General features: G+C 54.3%; 3 protein-coding genes across 5 annotated transcripts in view; 2 read left to right on the top strand and 1 right to left on the bottom strand.

The window, feature by feature from the left end:
- CBFA2T3 (core-binding factor, runt domain, alpha subunit 2; translocated to, 3) overlaps positions 1-1597 on the top strand; it is a 23668-nt gene extending 22071 nt beyond the window's left edge. For both annotated transcript variants that reach the window (XM_015562958.1, XM_015562959.1), the window contains one exon: positions 1-1597. This exon is cut by the window's left edge and continues 3 nt beyond it. In XM_015562958.1, the coding sequence (XP_015418444.1) occupies positions 1-113 (113 nt within the window). In that variant the 3' untranslated portion in view covers positions 114-1597.
- Positions 1598-8378: 6781 nt separating this feature from the next.
- PABPN1L (poly(A) binding protein, nuclear 1-like (cytoplasmic)) lies at positions 8379-11418 on the top strand. Its single transcript, XM_015562925.1, has 7 exons — positions 8379-8389; positions 8610-8837; positions 9088-9145; positions 9270-9408; positions 9666-9742; positions 10494-10600; positions 10698-11418. The coding sequence occupies exons 1-7, from the start codon at positions 8379-8381 to the stop codon at positions 10852-10854; spliced, it is 777 nt and encodes a 258-aa protein (XP_015418411.1). The 3' UTR covers positions 10855-11418.
- A 2860-nt stretch (positions 11419-14278) lies between these two features.
- Positions 14279-17262, bottom strand: TRAPPC2L (trafficking protein particle complex 2-like). 2 transcript variants are annotated; one of them, XM_015562961.1, is made up of 4 exons: positions 16870-17262; positions 15616-15703; positions 15406-15485; positions 14279-14464 (listed from the first exon to the last, which is right to left on the bottom strand). In XM_015562961.1, the coding sequence occupies exons 1-4, from the start codon at positions 16983-16985 to the stop codon at positions 14419-14421; spliced, it is 330 nt and encodes a 109-aa protein (XP_015418447.1). In that variant the 5' UTR covers positions 16986-17262; the 3' UTR covers positions 14279-14418. The 2 variants fall into 2 exon arrangements, with proteins under 2 accessions (XP_015418447.1, XP_015418446.1); XM_015562960.1 differs by lacking the exon at positions 16870-17262 and adding an exon at positions 16085-16411 and having other exon boundaries at positions 15616-15744.
- Positions 17263-18220: the final 958 nt, after the last annotated feature.

Below are 18220 nucleotides of genomic sequence, written 5' to 3' on the forward strand. Positions count from 1 at the left end.
CCACCAGCCTGGGCCCCTGCCTGCCCACGGGTGCTGCCAGCCCCAGTGAAGCTGGCTCCACGGGGCCCTCTCGCCCTGGCTCCCCTGGCCCGCTGGACGCCGCACCCCGCTGACCCCTCCTACACCTGCTGCTCGGCCCACGGACATGCGCCCACCAACCCCGCCGAGCCCCAGCTGCCGGACACTCCGCCCGGCCCTGGGAGCCCGACCATTGGAGTCACTGCTGCTACTGCTTCTCTCCAAAAGAAAACACAGAACCAACAAAAAATGCATTCAACGCAACTTCCTCAGCTACCTGACGATCTCACGCGACAACCTCTTCAAGCATCCTCAGACCCTCCCCCCGGCTTTAGACCACGGAGGGACCTGCTGGAGCTCCGCCAGCTCGTCCACTGCCCTTCCCTCCCGCTCCCTCCCGCTCCCTCTCTCTACCTCTCCTTCTCCCGCTCCCCCTCCTTTTTTTTCCCCCTGTCTTTATGACTTTCACACACTTTCTCTTTAATGAAAAAAAAAAAACTAGTTGTTTGGTGGCTTATATTTTCAGTGAAGAATTTTGGGGGATTTTTATGGCAAAAGAGCCACTCAGAAATGGACTAAGAAAACTGTGGGGGTTCCCCCCTTCCTAATTAAAAAGGGAAAAAGAAAACTGTTATTTTATAGCCGGAGATCTGAGCCTCTGCGTCACCGAAACTACCCCAAGGGTATGTGGCTGATTCGGTGGAGACAGTAAGAAAGACTTCAGTTTCTGACCCCAGAAGCATTTTTGGTTTCAGATTTTTTTTTTTTTCCTTTAATGTCAAACTCTTTGGCTTTAAGTAGTAATCCAAAAAGTTTTTTAAAAAAGTAAAGGAAGCATACCTGTAAACTACCTTGCCAGCTAGCCAGCCAAGGATGCCGCACACACCTCTGCTCCAAAGGAAATCCAAAAAGCAAACACAAGAAGTCAAAATCCAAAATCTGTCACTGCCAAAGTATTTTTTCACTGTTTTACTCCACTCTTGGGTTTGTACAGATGTTGGTCTTTTCTTTTTATTCGGTTTTTAGAGTTTGGGATATTGGGGTTTGGAGGGTTTTGCCCCACAAGAAGCGACTTTTGTTTCTTTTTGACTAGACGGCAACGCCTTTGCTGGGCACAGGGCGGTGGGTCTCGAGCCCTCAGCACCCCACCCGCCGTGCGTGTGTCTGCGTGTGCACACGGGGCATGCCTGGCCAGGCACTACACGTGTGCAGGGGAAGATGCCTCCATCTGTCCTCACGCCCTCTGTGAATTTTCATCACATTTCATTTCTTCCACTTGTGAAAAAAAGTGCTAACGTGTCCTTCCCAGAGAGAGCATAATTCTGAAACAAAACTGTGACAATCTTTCGGGTTGATTCTTGGGTGCTTTTCAAAGCACGAGGAGACAGCAACTGCGCCAATAACGACTGCTTCTCCGTTTTTCCTCCTCTACCTCTTCTCCCCTCCTCAGTGCTGCCCCACCCAACTCGTCTTTGCCCCATCGCCACCCTCCACCGGTGTCCCCTGAACCTGTTCTTCTTTCTTCACATTTTTACAGAAAAAAAAAAAGAAGGAAAAAAAAAAAAAAAACTCCAAACAAGAACAGTCTGCCCTCTCCACGCCTTCGGGAGACTTAGTCGGCTGTGTATAACCTCACATTTCTGTCCAGCTGATCATCAGTGGGGATGTCCCCTCACTCCAGCCCTGTCCTCCCTTCCCCACTCAACTCCCCCAAGCGATCTCAAGGAGGAAGTAAAGGAGTAAGGAATTCTCACCTGTGCTCAGTGGAGAACAAACAGCAGCATGGTCCGTGATCTGGCATTTTCTTGCATCGCTGTGAGAAGTTCCCAGGACTGGAGTGCAATACAGAGAGTGACCAGCTACTGAATCCGGGGTTCCTGGGGGGCCCCACCAAGAGGCAAGAAGTCAATAGTGTACGTTAATGTGAATGTATATAGTCCTTGCAGAGGTCCAAATAATGATATTCATGATGATAATAAAGAAGAGATGTTTGCCAAATAAAAAAAAATTAAGAGAAACTGCAGAAGTATGTCAAGTGTAGGAAATCGATTTTCAAAGAAATCTGAACTGTGGTTCTACGGGGAGCAATGGGTTGGTTTGATTATTGTTATCTCTTTTCCAGAGTTGTAAGAATTCACTCTTTGAGTATTGAAAAGATGGATTTCATCTGGTTGTCACAGACCAGGTGCCACCCCGAACAACACCTGACGGTGAAAACCTAATTCTGAAATAGACCTAATTCCAAGGTAGATCTCTTTATCCTCCAGAAAGCGCCCCGTCCCAGCCACCATCTCCGAGGCCTGGTGAGTGGGTCTGTCACGCTCTCAGAGGTTTGCTTTCGTGGATGTCAGGAAAGCAAGGACCAGTTTGGGATTGGGGCTCTCAAGACAGCGAAGGCTGCTGTCGTGTTCCCAGCCTGCCGCCCTTCTCTCTCCTGAGTGTCGCGTCTATTAAAACGGCGGCTGCGCATGTGCAGTGACATGGGTTTGCTCCCCTTGGAGGTGGGCGCTCTGGACTCTGTTCCCACAAGGTTTGCTGCTAAACGGGGTGTCTGGAGGGTGTCTGGCCTGGGCACGCTGGGGGTCTGGTGGAAGAGGGCGAAGGCCCCTCATCACTCACACCCCTGCCGTCTGGACTTGGGGGTGAGGCTGATGGTCTGATGGAGAAGCCCCTCACCTGGAGACCCGCAGGTTTGCCTAGAAGGCCTCTGTCTCCCTTCCCCTTGCATGGCCCCCTTTGGGGACAAGCAGGTTTGCCAGGGACACTGGCATGTTGGTCAGCTGGCAACGTCCAGGTCAGACCAACCTCCAGGTCTGAACCCCGGGCTGAGGGCCTGAGGAGGGACAGCCCCTCCCAGCCCAGCGAGCGGGAGGAGGGTGCCCTCAGGCCATCTACAAAAGGTTTCCTGGTGTGGTTCTCACATCCAGATCCCATATTCCAAGAAGCCACCCCTGGCGGGGCTGCAGAAACCTAGCATGAGCGGCTGGCCATAGGCCCAGGGCAGAGCCCCTGCGGGCCTAGAGCATCCTCAGGATCAGGGGATGGCAGCAAGGTGGGGCGGGGGTTGCCGTGAGGAAGCCAGGCCCAGAGTGGGCGGGAGGGTGCTGAGCTGGCAACGGCTGTGTCAGCCCAGTAGGCAGCTCCTCCCACTCCTCCTGCCCAGGGAGTGTGAGGAAGGTGCTGGCGCTCCCTTCCATGCTCAGAGAGCTGGCGTGTCTGTCTATCGCTGTGCTTAGGCCCCGTGTGGCCAAAGACCTCACAACCAAATATGACATCAATAGCTTGGGGTGGAGGGGCCAGAGCTTTTGCATTAGGACTTGGACTAGAGGCGCTAAACATGAGTGTCCACGCAGCACCTGTCTGCACCTGGAGCACTGCCTTTCTTGTGCAACGAGGGGATCTAGCCTCCTGCTGTCTGCCCAGGGGCTGTTCTGCCCTGGTACCTCCTGAGCTTTGACCAGGGGTGTGGCTGCCAGGGTCTCCTCTCCGCAGGCCACCACCACTCAGGTGACCCAAAACTCGGTGAGGTGCAGCTCTCGGAGAGCCTCCTTCCCTCCAAACCAAAATGGCAGCTTTACCTCCTGAGGCCAAAACTATGACAGGAAGGCGGCAGCCAGAGCCCACAGCCCACAGGCGAGGGACAGCAGGATGTGTGCCCACACCGGGCCCCTCTCCTTCACCCTGTGTGGAAAGTACCCTGGTGTGTGACCCTCAACATTTCCATCCCCTCCTCTCATCTCCTATTGTCCATCCTGTCCTGGACCCAGGCTGGTCTTTCTCTTAGGATGTGTCACCATCCCAGGTGGTGTCTGAGGGGTATTCTGTTGGCAAAGACCAGTGCCTCCCATTACATGCATGGACAGGCTGGCATACCCCAGAGCTCCTCTGAATAGGGAGGGCTCCATCCCCAGCTCACCAGGACACAGGGAAGCCAGGACCGGGGGCAAAGAGAAAAGCTGGAGCCTCGGGGGCCCGGGAGGGTTAGAGCTGTGGGACAAGAGAAGCAGCCTCCCAGGAGCGCCTCTCCTGTGGGCTTGGCAAATGGGGTCACTCATCAAGGCCCCAGGAGGTTCAATGGAAGAGGGAGATGGGCAGGAAAGGGGCAGGAAGGTGTTGGTTTTGGTTTTATCCCAGCGACATGGTGGCGAGGGATCGGCTCACGCCCTAACTTTCTCCTGTTTGCCAGTTTTTCCAAATATATCCTCAAAATGACACCAAAGCCTTGTCTCTGTCGTCTACCCATCTTGCCTATCCCAGCCCACTCTAGCTTTCATGTCCAGCCATCATTCTGCCCATCCCCTCAGCCCATCGACAGTTATTTATTGATTCTCTCTTTTCATCAATTCATCCTTTTGTCCAGTCCAGTCATGTGTCTGGCTATCCATTCACCCATCCACCCACTGACTCACCCATCTATTCATATGACCACCCATCCATCTATCCATTCATCCATCCATTCATCCATCCATCTACTCATCCATCCATCTATCCATCCATTACTATATCCCAACCATCACTTGATCCCATGCTCCCCCATTCATCCTTTTACCCATCCGCTTGTCTCTCCACCATTCATCCCTATGCATGTTTCTATCCACCTCTCCTCCAATCTAACCCATACAACCATATCTCAATCCATCCACCTCTGCAGCCACTGAACCCATTAGTAGCACCACCAACCCCCTTCATGTTCCAAAGCTTGAGGGTGCTTTAGATCCTCCTCCCATGACCTGAGCTTTCTCACATCTGTGGGGAGGTCCAGACCTGCTCCAGAGACAGATAAGGTTCTGTGACAGGCATTACGGGCAGATTGGACCAATGTCCTAGCAATATCTCTGGCCAGTCTGGGCCCACCTGGAAATGGTGGTGGCCATGGGCCAGGAGTGTGAGTTGGGAAGTCGCCCATATACCTGCTCAGGGACCCTGTGACCAGAGCCACCAGTCAGTGTGAGCACATTACCTGGCAAAACCCTGGCATTGTAGCCTGGGCTACACCCTGACATTGTAGCCTGGTCTACAATGTCTCTAGGGGTCACTGTCCCAAGGAAAGGAGGGGAAGAAAGAACCCAACGCTGACCTCCCTCCAGACACCAGCTCCTGGAGCCCCTCTTCTCCCGAGGTGCTCATGGTCACACTGTCCCACTCCCATTCCCATCTTCCATGCTGGGGTCCTGGACAGCTGGAATTTAGCTCTTCGGAGCTCTGAATGATGCAGGAACAGGCCCTGCCCAGGCTGAATTTGTCTGATGGTGGTAGGTGTGCCTGGGAACCTAGAGGCCCAGTAGGGGCCCCCTGCCCAGCTCTCCCCATCAGCCCATTTCCACAGGCCCCCATGCCACATGGAGCAGTTTCCAAAAATGGGGCTGTGATCAAGGTCCTGGATTATGGCTCCGATGGCAGGAGAGGAGGGAGAGCAGGAAAGCAGAGGGGGTGCAGGAGCTGGACTCTGAGGACCTGTCTGCTCTCTGGACACCTCGTGGATAAGGCCTGGGGGAGCTGGATGCCTGTGACAGCAACCTATAATGGGCCCCCAAAGTTCCAGAAAACACTATCTTGCATGCTTCTGTTCCTTTTGTTTCAATTTGGCTGGCCCCTGGAGTGCCACCCCACAGTCCCCTTGTAGCAGTAATGCAATGTTAGGACTCAAACTGGGGCCTGGTTTTTAAATATTAGAATGAAGGCACTGGGTGCCCTTGCTCCCAACTTGAACAGGGCCCAGCCAGGCCAGCTGTTGGCTCACCCACTGCATCCTTCGCAGGCCGAGGGGTTTGGGCGTGGAAATGGGACTAGGGCACAGCCTCACACAACCTCATGGGGAACACATTGATTTTCCACTTCCTCTTTCTTCTCTTTTTATTTTTTAAATTCCCCAAAAGGAGTTGGACAGTGAGTGTTGGGTCGTTCTCCTGTAACGGGTTTTCCTTGCGCTGTGTAGGATCCGTGGCATGCCGTCCCTGTCGCGTGTCCTCTGATGTACTCTGTTTGACCTGGACACTGTAAGACATTATAATTCAGGTCACGTCAGTTACCTCTGTGTCGTGTAATAAAGCCAACATTTGCCATCACGGCTCTGCCTCTCCTTGAGTTCACGGCGACTTGGGCTGTCCTGTTTCACACATTATTCACCAAATGTGTTGGGGGCTTTCTAGGTTCCAAGCAAGAGAGACAAGGTCCTGCCCAAGCAAGTGAACAACCGTCTGACGTACGTTGGAGTGTGTATGGGACGCGGGCAGACCCCTGTTCAGTCCACCCCCAGCCTCCTGTATGGTGAACTTTCAAAGGTTGCTTCCTCAAGGTGATCTGGATGACCTTGGACCCCAAATGACACCCATGGCTTCTAGGGCCCCGAGCCCCACTGCCTGTGGCAGTGCCAGGCACCTCCCATAAGACCCTGAACATGGACACGAAGGGAAGGGACACCTTGATCCTAAGGAGCCAGAGTGTCAGCCGTGGTGCCCCCGTTCCTGGGGCAGGTCCCATCCAGACCCGGGCGCCCAGTACTCAGCACTCCTGGTTCACAGGCAGCCCCTGGGGGAGGGATGTTATTAATACTCGGGCCCAGGTTTGGAACATGGTGTATTTTGAAAGGCATCATTGGAAAGGCCAGTGTGGAGGCGAGGCTGTCCCCACGCCAGGCGGCTGGCGGGAGCCCCAGCTGGGCCTGGTGTGTCAGCAATCTCAGCATAGAGGGGGATGACAACGTTTTTCCATTGCAGAGGCTGAGCTCAGAGGGAGGCTACCGGGCCTGGGCCTGAGTCCAGCGGCTCTGGGCTTGGACACAGCACCGCGATGTCCTGCCTCCCACGTGGAGGTAGAGGGAAGGGCCCTGACCAGAGGCCCTCCATGGGGTCTTAGACCCACAGGAGTGAGGGGACCAACTGCCTTGTGTTAGGGAAGAAAGACAGGCTGTGGCTGCACTTCCATCCCTGTCCAGCCAGTCCTGTCCTCAGTGCAGACTTGGACACTGCCTTGAGGAGGCAGTGGACACTGCCTGTCAGGAGAGACCTGGGCATGTGTCATTTATACGGGACAGACAGCAGGCGAGGCCCAGGCACAGTGGCCACAAGGAGGAGGGACAATCAGGGAGGCTCCCTGGAAGTAGTACAGTGGCAATAGTGCCCCCTAGAGTCGTGCACATGTAAATGTGGAGACGGAAAAAGGGGAGAGTCAAGGACCTGCATTTGAGCTGGGAGGCCAGCACATACAGGACCACAGCCTGGGGCCAGGAGAATCTGCCTGGAGACCACCTTCTTCGGGGACCAAGGGGACACCATGCAGTTTTCAGCTCAGCCTCAATGGCGGTGAGAACAGAACCGGGTAAAGGGAAGGGGAAGTCAGACAAAGAGGCAGGGGCCCATGCTTCCCAGGGCTGGGGCGGGAGCCACAAGTGTCCCCACTTCCAGGACAATGCCTCATCCCCTCACACCTGCAGCTCCCACCGCCCCCCACACCCTGGGGGAGGAATGCTACTCCAGCTCCAAGCTCACAGTCCAGGTCTACTGTGGCCTGCAACTCTCCCCCCAATTCCAAATTCCCAGGGAGGAGACCCCAATTAGCCAAACTTGGACCTACCAGTTATGCCCTGGGGTAGGCAAACACACTAGAAGGGCCTCCCATAAAAATGTCAGGAGGACAGAAAAGCCACAACAGTAGCTCCACCAACGCTGAGCCAGGCGAGGACAGATGGAGGAGACCAGGGCACACAGGGACATGGCCTGCAGCTGCCCTCCACGGGCAGCAGTGAGGAGCGGTAGAGGCGGAAGAAGCAAGCTTTATAAATTGCCTTCAGGTGCCCAAGATCCACTGCCTGATCTGCACATAATTCAACCATTGTGTCCTGTAGCCAGAGCAGGATTCTGGCTTTGTTTTACGTAGCTCCTACCTAAAAGCTGGTCCAGAACTGGAGTGGGGGAAGGGAGGGCCCATGGGGATTGGATGGATGGATGGATGGATCAGTGAAAAGGGACAGAGGTAGACCCTGGGCAACCACCTGTCCTCACCTCTCCAGGCTTTTGCTCAAGCTGTTCCCTCTGCCCAGGCCGTCCTTGGCCCCAGCTCTCCCTGATCCAGTCCATCAAATCTGGCTCAAATGCCACCTCCTCCAGGAAGGTTGCTCTGAACCCTATACCATCCTTCCTCCTTCTGTGCACTCGGATAATTTGTTCATGTCTGTGTCATAACAGGGCCTACCACTGGAAGTATAACACTGATCAAGGTATGTGGACTGGCGACTCCAGTAAGCTTCCTGGGTTGTCATTGCCTGTGCCTCAGGCCTTGAAGCCTGGCTGAGCTGACATAGGGGAGGCTCCCCTGGACTCCGCCTCAGCTACACTCCTCTCTCCAGCCAGAGAGTCCTAGAGATGCCTGCCCAGTGAGTAAGAAGCAGGCGGGCTGGTGTCCATGGCCTTTGACTCCTCAGGGCCCAGAAGCCAGGCTGGCACTTGGCTGCAGCTGGAGGCCTTTTAAGTGCTTAGTGGGAGCAGCTGGCCTGGAGGGACCTAAAACCCAACGAGACGCTGGTAGGTGCTGGTGTGGAAGTGAGCATTGGAGGCCTTGCCTGGCCTGCCCTTCACTTCATCCTCACCCATCAGGCCTTTCTGTAGACATGCTCTTTCCACCCCCACCAAGACCTGGCTCCAGAGGGTTTCCTCGGACCCCGAGGCCCAAGTCTGGGGGGTCTGGAGCTGGACCGAGAAGACCCCTCTGAAGCCAGAGGGTGGGAAAGTGGAGGACGATGAGGAAGATACAGGCTTCCCCCGTTTCTATTGGACAGGGAGGACCTGTCTGAGGACCTGGATGAGTACTCAGTACCGGACCAGGTAACAGCTTCATGGAGCACAGCTGCCTGGAGCATCAGGTGGAGGCTGGCCGGGGACCTTGGGCACCCTGTGTATGGGGGCAGGTGGTGGGGGCAAGAGATGAACTACCGCAGCTCTGACCTCGGGGGTGAGAGCCACTGTCCCTTGCCTGGAAGAGGGTAATGGGGATGCCCATTCCTGCACAGGCTGGAGGGAGCAGGGCAACCTGTCTGGCCTGAAGGGGCCTTTGTCTGTTGGGGGAGGATTACAGGAGCTTCTCTGTGGCCCAAGTCCACATGGCCTTCCCATTCCACTTGGAGAAGCCCCCAGCATGTTCCTGATGGGTCACCAACCCTGAGGACCACTGGGGTCAGGCCTGCCTCCCTCTGCCCTCCCTCAAGAGGAGCCTGGGGTGCCCTGCCTTGGGGCTCAGCCTGGGCTATATGCTAGCAGGAGCTGGAGGCCATCAAACTGAAGCTGTGGGCCATGGAGCAGGCCCAGGGGCCAGAGCTGCCCAGGGTGCAGGGCCAGGCCGGAAAAGAGGAGGCAGCTAGGTCTGTGCTGGCCCAGCAGCGACTGAGTCCTGAGACAGGTAGGAGCCAGCAGGCCCGGCGGACCCCTTCCCTGGGTGGGTGGGCAGGTCCCCGAGTCCTTGGGCTTGCAGCTCTGAGCCCCCTTCGTCCTCTGTAAACCATGTGGGCTGTGAGCTGCTGCCGAGAAAGGGCCGGCTCACAGGAGTGTTGGCCCAGCAGATGACAGAGTCCTTCTAGAACAGGCCTAGGGGGCCCTCTCCCCAGGAGTGAGAAGTGAGCCATAAACATGAGGTGTCTGCCCTTAGCAGCTGCCCAGAGCCCGGCCCACCCCTGCCCTGCTCTGGGGTCCCTGAGAAGGTGGGAATGGACCACAGACCCATCTATGTGGGCAACGTGAGGGAGAAGGGCAGTGAGATGGGGTCTTTTCAGGGGCCACTTCGGTCTGCTTCTTCCTCCTGACTGTGAGGATTAAAGGAAGGGACCCGGCCCAGCCGGTGTGGCTCAGTGGTTGAACACCGACCCATGCACCAAGAGGTTCCATTTCTGGTCAGGGCACATGCCCGGATTGCAGGCTTGATCCCCAGTAGGGGGCGTGCAGGAGGCAGCCAACTGATGATGTTTCTCTCATCGATGTTTCTATTCTCTCCCTTCCTCTCTCTAAAATCAATAAAAACATATTTTAAAAAAAATAAGGGACATGTATGGGGGCAAACTCAAAGCCACACAAGCCTGAGGGAAAAAACTAGAGGGTGGTGGGTCTAAAGAGGTGGGAAGGGCCTGTGGGCCTGTGTGGTCGAGTGTTCTGATTCTCCAGCGTGAGCGGGAGTCAGGATTTCCACATGAAATCTCCCAGTTGGCCAATCTTTGGCAGCAAACTCCACTTTATAAAGCCATACACTCTGCACAGGCCAAATAAACATGGGGGTGTTGCCTAACACATGAGGGTGTTCATCTCGTTCCCCAGTTCACCTCCAACAGGGGTGGGGGCAGAGGCCTGGGCCAACTCCCCCACCCTGGGCTCCAGTCAACCCCTCTCTATCAAGAAAACATGCTGCAGGGGGGCCAGAAGGGGGAGTCTCAGGGGGGAGACCCCCGAGGGGGAGGCCTCTGCAACAGCGCCCTCACCAGGCCGTGCCTGTGTCAGGTGGACTATGGGGTCATTGCTGGGGAGCTGGAGGCCTACTTCAACATCTGTGGAGAGGTCCAGCAGGTCACCATCCTGTGCAACAAGTTTTCTGGACACCCCAAAGGGTCGGTACAGGGCTGTGAGGAGGGGGCTGGGCACCCCAGGGAACTGCCCGGCATGGGTGGCCCAGGCTGGCCCTCACCAGCCCTCATTTCACCCCAGCTATGCCTACATCGAGTTTGCTACTGAGAGCTCAGCCCAGGCTGCTGTGGGGCTGGACAAGAGCATCTTCCAGGGCCGGGTCATCAAGGTATGTGAGCCTCATGAGTCACCAGGGCACCTTGAGGTGGGGGCACTGGGGTGCATGGACTCGCTCTGAGCTTCTCTACATTAAGCCATTAACCCCTGAGGTGCCAGGAATGCAGGCAGAGGGAGGCTAACACACAGAGAGGTTGACACACTGCCCAACCTGACCCTTCTCCATCTCCCAGCATCTCTTGGCACAGCTGCTGGGCAGTAGGGAAGGGGTGGAGGCACCCCAGACCCCAAAGAGTTTGTCTTGCATGTGGCACTGGGGAGGCATCCCTCCCAAACTGGATCTCACCTCATGAAGGGAGAGATGTTGGCTCAACAGGGACACATCAAGTGACCACAACTATGTCCGGACAGTTTAGAACTAAGTGGGGATCTTGAGAAAGTGGAGAACAAGATTAGGGTCTGATGCCTTGGGAGGCGCCGTGCCCGGGATCCCACGAGGGTCTGGTGGGCTCTGGGGCCTGTGCACACCACCTGTGAGCTTCCAGCAAAGAAACCCAGGAAGCCCCAAGGATCACTGGCAGCCACCAGAAGCTGGAGAGGAGCCTGGAACGGATCCTCCCTCAGAATGGCCAGAAGGACCCACTCTGCTGACACCTTGACTTGACTCTGGCCTCTAGAACTGTGAGAGTACATTTCTATTGTTTGAAGTCCCTTCCCCCTCCAGTGAAAAGGTGGGTGGAATGTCTGAGTGTCAGGAACCGTGCCAAGGTCACCCAGCAGCTCAGGGCAGAGCCAGGCTTGGTCGAGGAATTTCTGAGCGTGGTCAGGACCATGCGCAGTGGGGCCGCAGGTGAGGCATGCCACCAGATGTGGTTCCCCAGCTGCAGGTTATGTAGCACCTGGCAGATGACACCAGCTCCTGCCAGCTCAGCACCTTAGGCCTCAGCAGGGGGAGTCTGCGTTGGTCTTGATACACTCATCATGCGTGTTGGCTTTTCTGTTAAGGTCCTGCTGACAGTCTTCTACCCCAAGCAGTTCCTCTTTAGATGCATTGTCTTGATCCTTTCTGTGTGGCCACTTCGAGGACAGAGTGAGCCCAGGAGTCCCTCCTTTCCTGTGGACTGCAGCCCTGAGCAGGCTAAGGTGGAAGAAGGATGGAAAGCGCTCCTGGACGTGGCTGCCATGGGCTCTAAGCAGTGAGTCACTGAGCAGACTGGAGTGGCTATGCCTGGACAAAGCCCAGACACACGGTTTCCCTTGCCCCTGTCTGGGCTGGGCCAGAAGGACGGAAAGGGAGAGGCACTGATGCCCGAGGGAAGACTGACTGCTGGCAGTGAACTTCAGCTGAAGAAATCACCTGGAACAACAGCCAAGGGCTGACTAGGACCTGCAATCGAGAGGCTCAGCCCCGGAGTGGCAGAGGAAAGCCAGACAGGTGGCTCTCAACAGGCCACCTCCTGTATAAAGATGCAAAAAGATAACGTGAGGCTGCCATCCAACAGTTCTGCTGGCAGAACAAAGACTCACACATTACTTCCGACCTTGGTTTCCTCACACTTAAAATGGGAATGCAACCTAACAATGTGTGTGAAAACTCCCTAATGTAGAAAGCATTTACAAGTTGGTTGGCTATAAATACAGAAAAACCCAAATAGCAATGGCCTCAACAAGGATTTATCTTTTTTCTTTTCTTTTCTTTTTTACATAAAAAATTGCTGAATGCAAGTAGCTCAGAGCTGGTATGTCAGCAAAGACCCAGGCTCCTGCTAGCTTTTTGCTCCCTGTCCTTAGGGGATGAGCTCCAGCCATCACATTCAAGTTTTAGGCAGGAAGAAGGGAGAAGATGACAAAGGACTCCATCTATCATGTGAACCCCCTTTGAAATATCTTTCCTGAAAGTCTCTCCCAACATCATTCACTTACATGCCATAAAAACGACCTATCCTTGCGTGCTATGAAAGGTAGGAAATATCTTTTGTCTAGTCAATGGTCCTCAATAACACTGGGGATGTGAGTAAGGAAGCAAGGAAGAATGGATACTGGGTCGGCAACTTGCAATCCCTGTCAGAGCCACTGCTCAGGCAGAAAAGATCACTATCAAAACCTCAACCACGGACTGCAGGGAAGAAATCCTGTGAGTGGGGCCAGCGGTCCACTGGCATTGCAACCAACGCCTGTTTGGTGCTTCTCAGCCCTACTCTAGGTTTCCCACTTCCACCAGCAGTGAGGCAGGAGAGGGGAACTGGGACATGTTTTTAACACACATTTCTAGCTGCTGTTGTTTTTATTTCTGTAACTTAAAAAGTAATCCTGGCCCTAACGGGTTTGGCTCAGTGGATAGAGCGTCGGCCTGCAGACTGAAGGGTCCCAGGTTCGATTCCAGTTAAGGGCATGTACCTGGGTTGCGGGCACATCCCCAGTGGGGAGTGTGCAGGAGGCAGCTGATCGATGTTTCTCTCTCATCGATGTTTCTAACTCTCTATCCCTCTCCCTTCCTCTCTGTAGAAAATCAATAAAATATATTTTTTAAAAAAAGTAATCCTGTGCTTGTTAGAAGGGAAGGAAATCCAAAAGGGTGCGTAGAAAAGTTCATCTCCCAGTTCCAGCCCTAGGCTCACCAATGTGCAGCCCATTCCCCCAGGGATCTGAGCCGCCTTCCGCCTGGTCAGAGACCCTCTCCCCAGTGACTGAGGGCGGGAGGGAAGGACTCACGTCTGTCTTGGGGCGCTGACTCAAGGAAGCTAGCCAACAGCTGTGTGCGCTGAATACAACTTGGGGCAGACTGTGCGGGTGGGGCTCAGACTCAGCAGGTCCCTGTCACCTCTCCTACTTCACAGGACACAAAAAGGGCAAAGAATCTGGGTGCCTGACCCCAGAAGGGCTGACACGTCAGCCACAGTCAACTGTTAGGACTGTCCTCTGGACTTGGCTGAGCAAGCCTCTGGGGACACAGAATGTGGACATCTAATTATATCAGCTCCTCCTCAAATGTAACCCCCCTCCCCCCGCAGGCAGTGTGCCCTCGAGCCTGAGGTGCAGCAGGGGACTCAGAGCCCCCATCCAGCCCTCAAGCCACTAGAAACACTGCGCACTAACAGATGGAAGAGGCTCCTTCGTGCTCAGAAAGCAACAGCCACAGGTGAGATGCTGCAGTTAGACGAAGTGGCCTAGATCTCGTAACAGCTGCCTCCCAAAGTTGGGCCAAGTCCAGACATCAGGCTGATGCAAGACCAGAAAGAGACCTTCTCCCTGTGGAGGAAGTTCTAAATCCGGCCACGGAGGCCTTATACAGCACCCCACCTGGTCAGCCACTGGAGGGCGCCACAAGAGCAGCTGATGGGACAGAGAGGCTGCCCCATGGCCAATGCCTCTCCAGGGCTCCAAGCTCGGTGGGCTCCTACCAACCAGCTCCCAATGCCCCGTGGTGCCTGTGGGGACAACGGCTCCCTGCTATCTTGTCCCTGACCTCTGTCTGCCCCATCCCTGAAAAGTCCTGCATTAAACTCTCTCTAGTTAAACCGTCGGCAGAAGGAAAACACCAAATCTGATGTCACAAAACCTTTAGTTGACATGCACCCCACCTGGCCTTGCATCCATGTGGGGTAAATGATAATAAATACACATCTACACAACACAGTTATGTACAAAACACTTCTCTTCAATCAACAGGCAGCAATCTTCTCACTCAACAGACCTGTATCATCATAGATGTCACCATGCTATCGAAGGCCCTGCAAAGAGAAACAGTGCAATTGAGAAGAGACCTGGCCCTCTACCCCTGCCCAGAGGCAGGCTCTGTGGCACTGCCTGAACCCCACGCCTCTCTGGGAGTCAGTCTTTAACATCCAGATGAGTGAACTTAGCTGAGAGACCAGGACGTGTGTCCTGCCATACTTGGCAACGAGAATCTAAATTCCTGCCTCCCACTTCCCTCCAGGTTTCCCCGAGGTCCTGCCTGCTGGATTCCCAGACAGGGTGGAGGAGCTGCAGTGTGGGCGTGCAGGGCTACAGTGCTCTGAACAGCCCAGGAGACACAGGTTCTACATAACAGCACTAGCTTCTCCCCTCTGGGGCCCAAGATGACCCAAAACACAGTATCACAGGCACCAGAGGAAGGGCCTGGCTCAGGTCACTGTAGTGCCCTCACACCTATGGGCTGCAAGAAGCCCCTTGGGAAGCGTGTCTAGAAATGTATGGAATTCCCAGGAGCAGGCTTGGAGTGTGTGAATCCTTCTTTCCGAAGCAACTTCATGACATTCCAAAATTAAAAGACTATTTGAAGCTATTTGAAGATATCTGCAATCCAATTTCCTCACCATTCAAGTTCAATATCAAAGACAAAATTAGGCATTAACAGGAGGATGTTTTCCCAGAAGGCTCCTGTCCATATGCCTGAGCCCTCACTGGGTTCTGCAATGGTGCCCCAGTACCTATTAGGTGCACATGGGAAACCAAATAGGCGAGCTCTGTCCCCCAAGTCCCATCTGTTTTATATGTTGGTGATATGGGTGAGAGTCTGCTTGGAAAAATAGAGTTCTGCTGCTTCCGAATTGCTGCCTTAGGAGAACAGTGTCCATTGCTTAAAAAGACCTTTCCCTCCCTCACTTTCAACATCATTGCCTTTTAAGGAAGGGCCTACAAAGGAAGGTAGCAAACATGATAGTAGGCCCACCTGGACTGAATGCGGTCCCCTGGGTTATAGAAGGGGTTACACATCACATCAGTGTAGGAATTGTGCAGCTTCCGGAACATCTGCAATAAGAACCAATATTTTTAATTCACATGTACACAGGATTCCTGCCATGTTTTTTGCCTCTCAACGTTTTTAAACAAAGGGAAAACAAACAGCCCCAGGCACAGCCTACAGACCCCCTGCACTTACACTGCGAATCTCATTATCACGAAGTGCTGTGTTGGAAGAATCCACCACCATAACAAACTTCACCTTGGAATTGGTCACGTAGCCGTATCTGCACAGCTGGTTAGGGAACAAGCTGTCAACACAGGGACTCTGTGACAACATGAAACAGCCTCACTTGAGAGTGTGAAAGCAGAAGGCCATCTGTGCACGCCCGACTCCAAAGCCACTTTGGAGAAACATGGCAAACCTTGCATCACAGGAAATGCCCCAGGCTGGGCCTGTCTTGCTGGGCGTGACTGGACACCTCCTTGGGGCAGCTTCTGGCGTTTACTAGAGAAGCAAAGGGCAGGCAGCTAAACCCCACCCTGATTCAAACTCCAAGGCTGTCCTGCCCAGGTCCTGCCCTTTATGAATCAATGCTTAGCTTGGTAGTATTAACTGATAAACTAGAGATTTCACAAAGGACAAATCCTGCCTGCAGTGTCTATACCTCTAAAGGCCACTTCATCTCATAGAACACTGGCTCCCCCGCAAGCATCACTGTGGGCAAACTACATTACTGCTTGTGGGAACATCTTTGAACTCCGTGGGTTTCAAGCCATCTGCCCCAAGGGAGTGGTCAAGATTTTACAGTGAGTTGTGGGGCTGCACCTGACAATGAAATGAGTGAACCGATCATTCCTTGCTCAGAAATGGTGGCCCCACTAAGAAACTTGCAGGCATAAAGTAGGAGCTCCCCAGCTCTTCTATAAACCTTGCAAAGTCACAATTCTCTAGGTCAGTGGATCTCAACCTTGGCTGCACATTAGAATCACCTGGGAATCTTTTTAAAATCCTGATTTCTGGGCCTCATCCTCCGGAAATTCTGTTTCTTTGTTATGGGGTGAGGCCGCAACATTAGTAACAAAGAAACAGAATTTCCGGAGGATGAGGCCCAGAAATCAGGATTTTAATAAGATTCCCAGGTGATTCTAATGTGCAGCCAAGGTTGAGAACCACTGCTCTAGGTAATTCAAGCCTGGCTTTTCCCACATTATCCTCCTAATTAAAGAAAAAATGCGCAAAATCTCAATTAGCCTCAAGCAGCCCTAATTCCCCCTGGGCTAAAAGCCCTCACTTTTTTCTTTTCAAGTGATGGTACAAAATGCCTTTCAAGGTTATCTGATCCTACAGGACATCACACAACTTCAGGCGGAATCCCTGGATTCCAGCCCCGTGGGGAGGAGCCCACTGGGAGGAGCCCACTGACAGGCCTCCGCTGGCTGTGAAGGATACACCTTGTAGTCCTCCGTGGGGTACAGCAGGCCCAGGTAAAGCTCCCTCTGGTCCACCAGGGCCTTCCCCATTGCAGAGATCTTCTCATCCACCACGTCCAGGGACATGTGCACCATGTAGTGGAACTTCAGCTCATTCTCCGTGGGGACACTGCGGATGTAAAGAGGGTAATTCTGCAAGAGAGGATGAGGGCAACTGAAGTGATGCGAATCTACTCTGTGCACACCAATGATGAAAACGAGGCCAGAGCACTTAGGGTGGAGGACCAGCCAAGTGCCAACTGGCCACAGGAACACACTCTCATTCTTTAGAACCTGTCGGTTAATTTTCCAGACTGTCGTGGGCACTGCCTTACATACTGCCTGCAAAGGGGCATCTCTAGGGTGGGCAGAAAAAATAAAAAAAGTAAAGCTGATGTAATTAGATGTCTATATTCTGTGTCCCTTCTACTCTCTCACAAAAATGGATGAGCACAGTCTGACAACCTGTCACCTGGACAGGTCGCTTACCTCCTCTGGGGGGCCGGCCCTGGCCCAGCCCGCGCTCTCCTCCGGGCCACCTACTACTGGCTGTTTCATGACACGCCACCTCTTGCAATCTCTTCACCGTAGCAGAGGCACTGGCCTGCCCTCTCACTGAACTCTTCCAGGCTTGGTTCAAACCTCCCTCCATCTCTTCATATCCATCGGAGTTCACAGCATCTTCCTGGGGGCTCCCTCATGTCACAATTCCCTTGCCTGGCGCTGCCCAGATACAGCGAACACTACACCGTCCCTGCTCTGAAGGGGCTGACATTTGGCAGAGGAGTCCTCAAATCCACCAAAAGATAAATAACGTGCTGTGGCTAAGAAGGAAGCCAGCGCCAGGAGCTCCGAGGCAGGAACGCCTCCTACTCCTGGTCTCATAGGGGACACGGAAGGGCCCTGTAACAGGAGCACGTGGACAGCTCCCAGCGCAGAGTCGGGACTCAGACACAGCTTTCTCAGGAAGTTAGACCCGCAGCGGCCAGCGAAGGGGGTGCAAGGTGGGGAAAGGGGGGCAGGGGAGGGCGTCCAGGCGCAAAGCCGGCGGTGAGAGGGCAGAGCAGAGCCCGTCGCGGGGCTGCCAGTGATCTCGTTGCTCTGGGGTGGAGGGCGTCAAATATGGGGAGGGAGAAGGCGACCGGGTTATTCCGACAGTAGCACGGAGAAGGAACCCAGAGACTTCAGGCGGGAGCGTGGCGCCATCTGGTTTGTTTTAAAGCAGCGCTGTGACTGCTGTGTGGTGTCTCTCGTCTGAGTGGGCGCCGGCGTGGCCCGGCGTGTGCGGTGGAGCAGGATGGAAAGTGGAGGCTGGCTCGGGGGGAGAAGGG

This window comes from Myotis davidii, unplaced genomic scaffold (assembly GCF_000327345.1).
Source record: "Myotis davidii unplaced genomic scaffold, ASM32734v1 scaffold77, whole genome shotgun sequence".
NCBI lineage: Eukaryota > Metazoa > Chordata > Mammalia > Chiroptera > Vespertilionidae > Myotis > Myotis davidii.

Bases quoted from the DNA above. Each gene is read 5' to 3' on its own strand.
- PABPN1L (XM_015562925.1), top strand. The intron at 9,409-9,665 runs GTAGGAGCCAGC...GCAGCTGCCCAG, and splicing joins GCGACTGAGTCCTGAGACAG to AGCCCGGCCCACCCCTGCCC. The intron at 9,743-10,493 runs GTGAGGGAGAAG...TGCCTGTGTCAG, and splicing joins GACCCATCTATGTGGGCAAC to GTGGACTATGGGGTCATTGC.
- TRAPPC2L (XM_015562961.1), bottom strand. From the start codon at position 16,985: ATGGTGCACATGTCCCTGGACGTGGTGGATGAGAAGATCTCTGCAATG. The intron at 15,486-15,615 runs GTAAGTGCAGGG...TTCTTATTGCAG, and splicing joins GTGATAATGAGATTCGCAGT to ATGTTCCGGAAGCTGCACAA. The intron at 14,465-15,405 runs GTGGGCCTACTA...TTCTCTTTGCAG, and splicing joins GGGGACCGCATTCAGTCCAG to GGCCTTCGATAGCATGGTGA.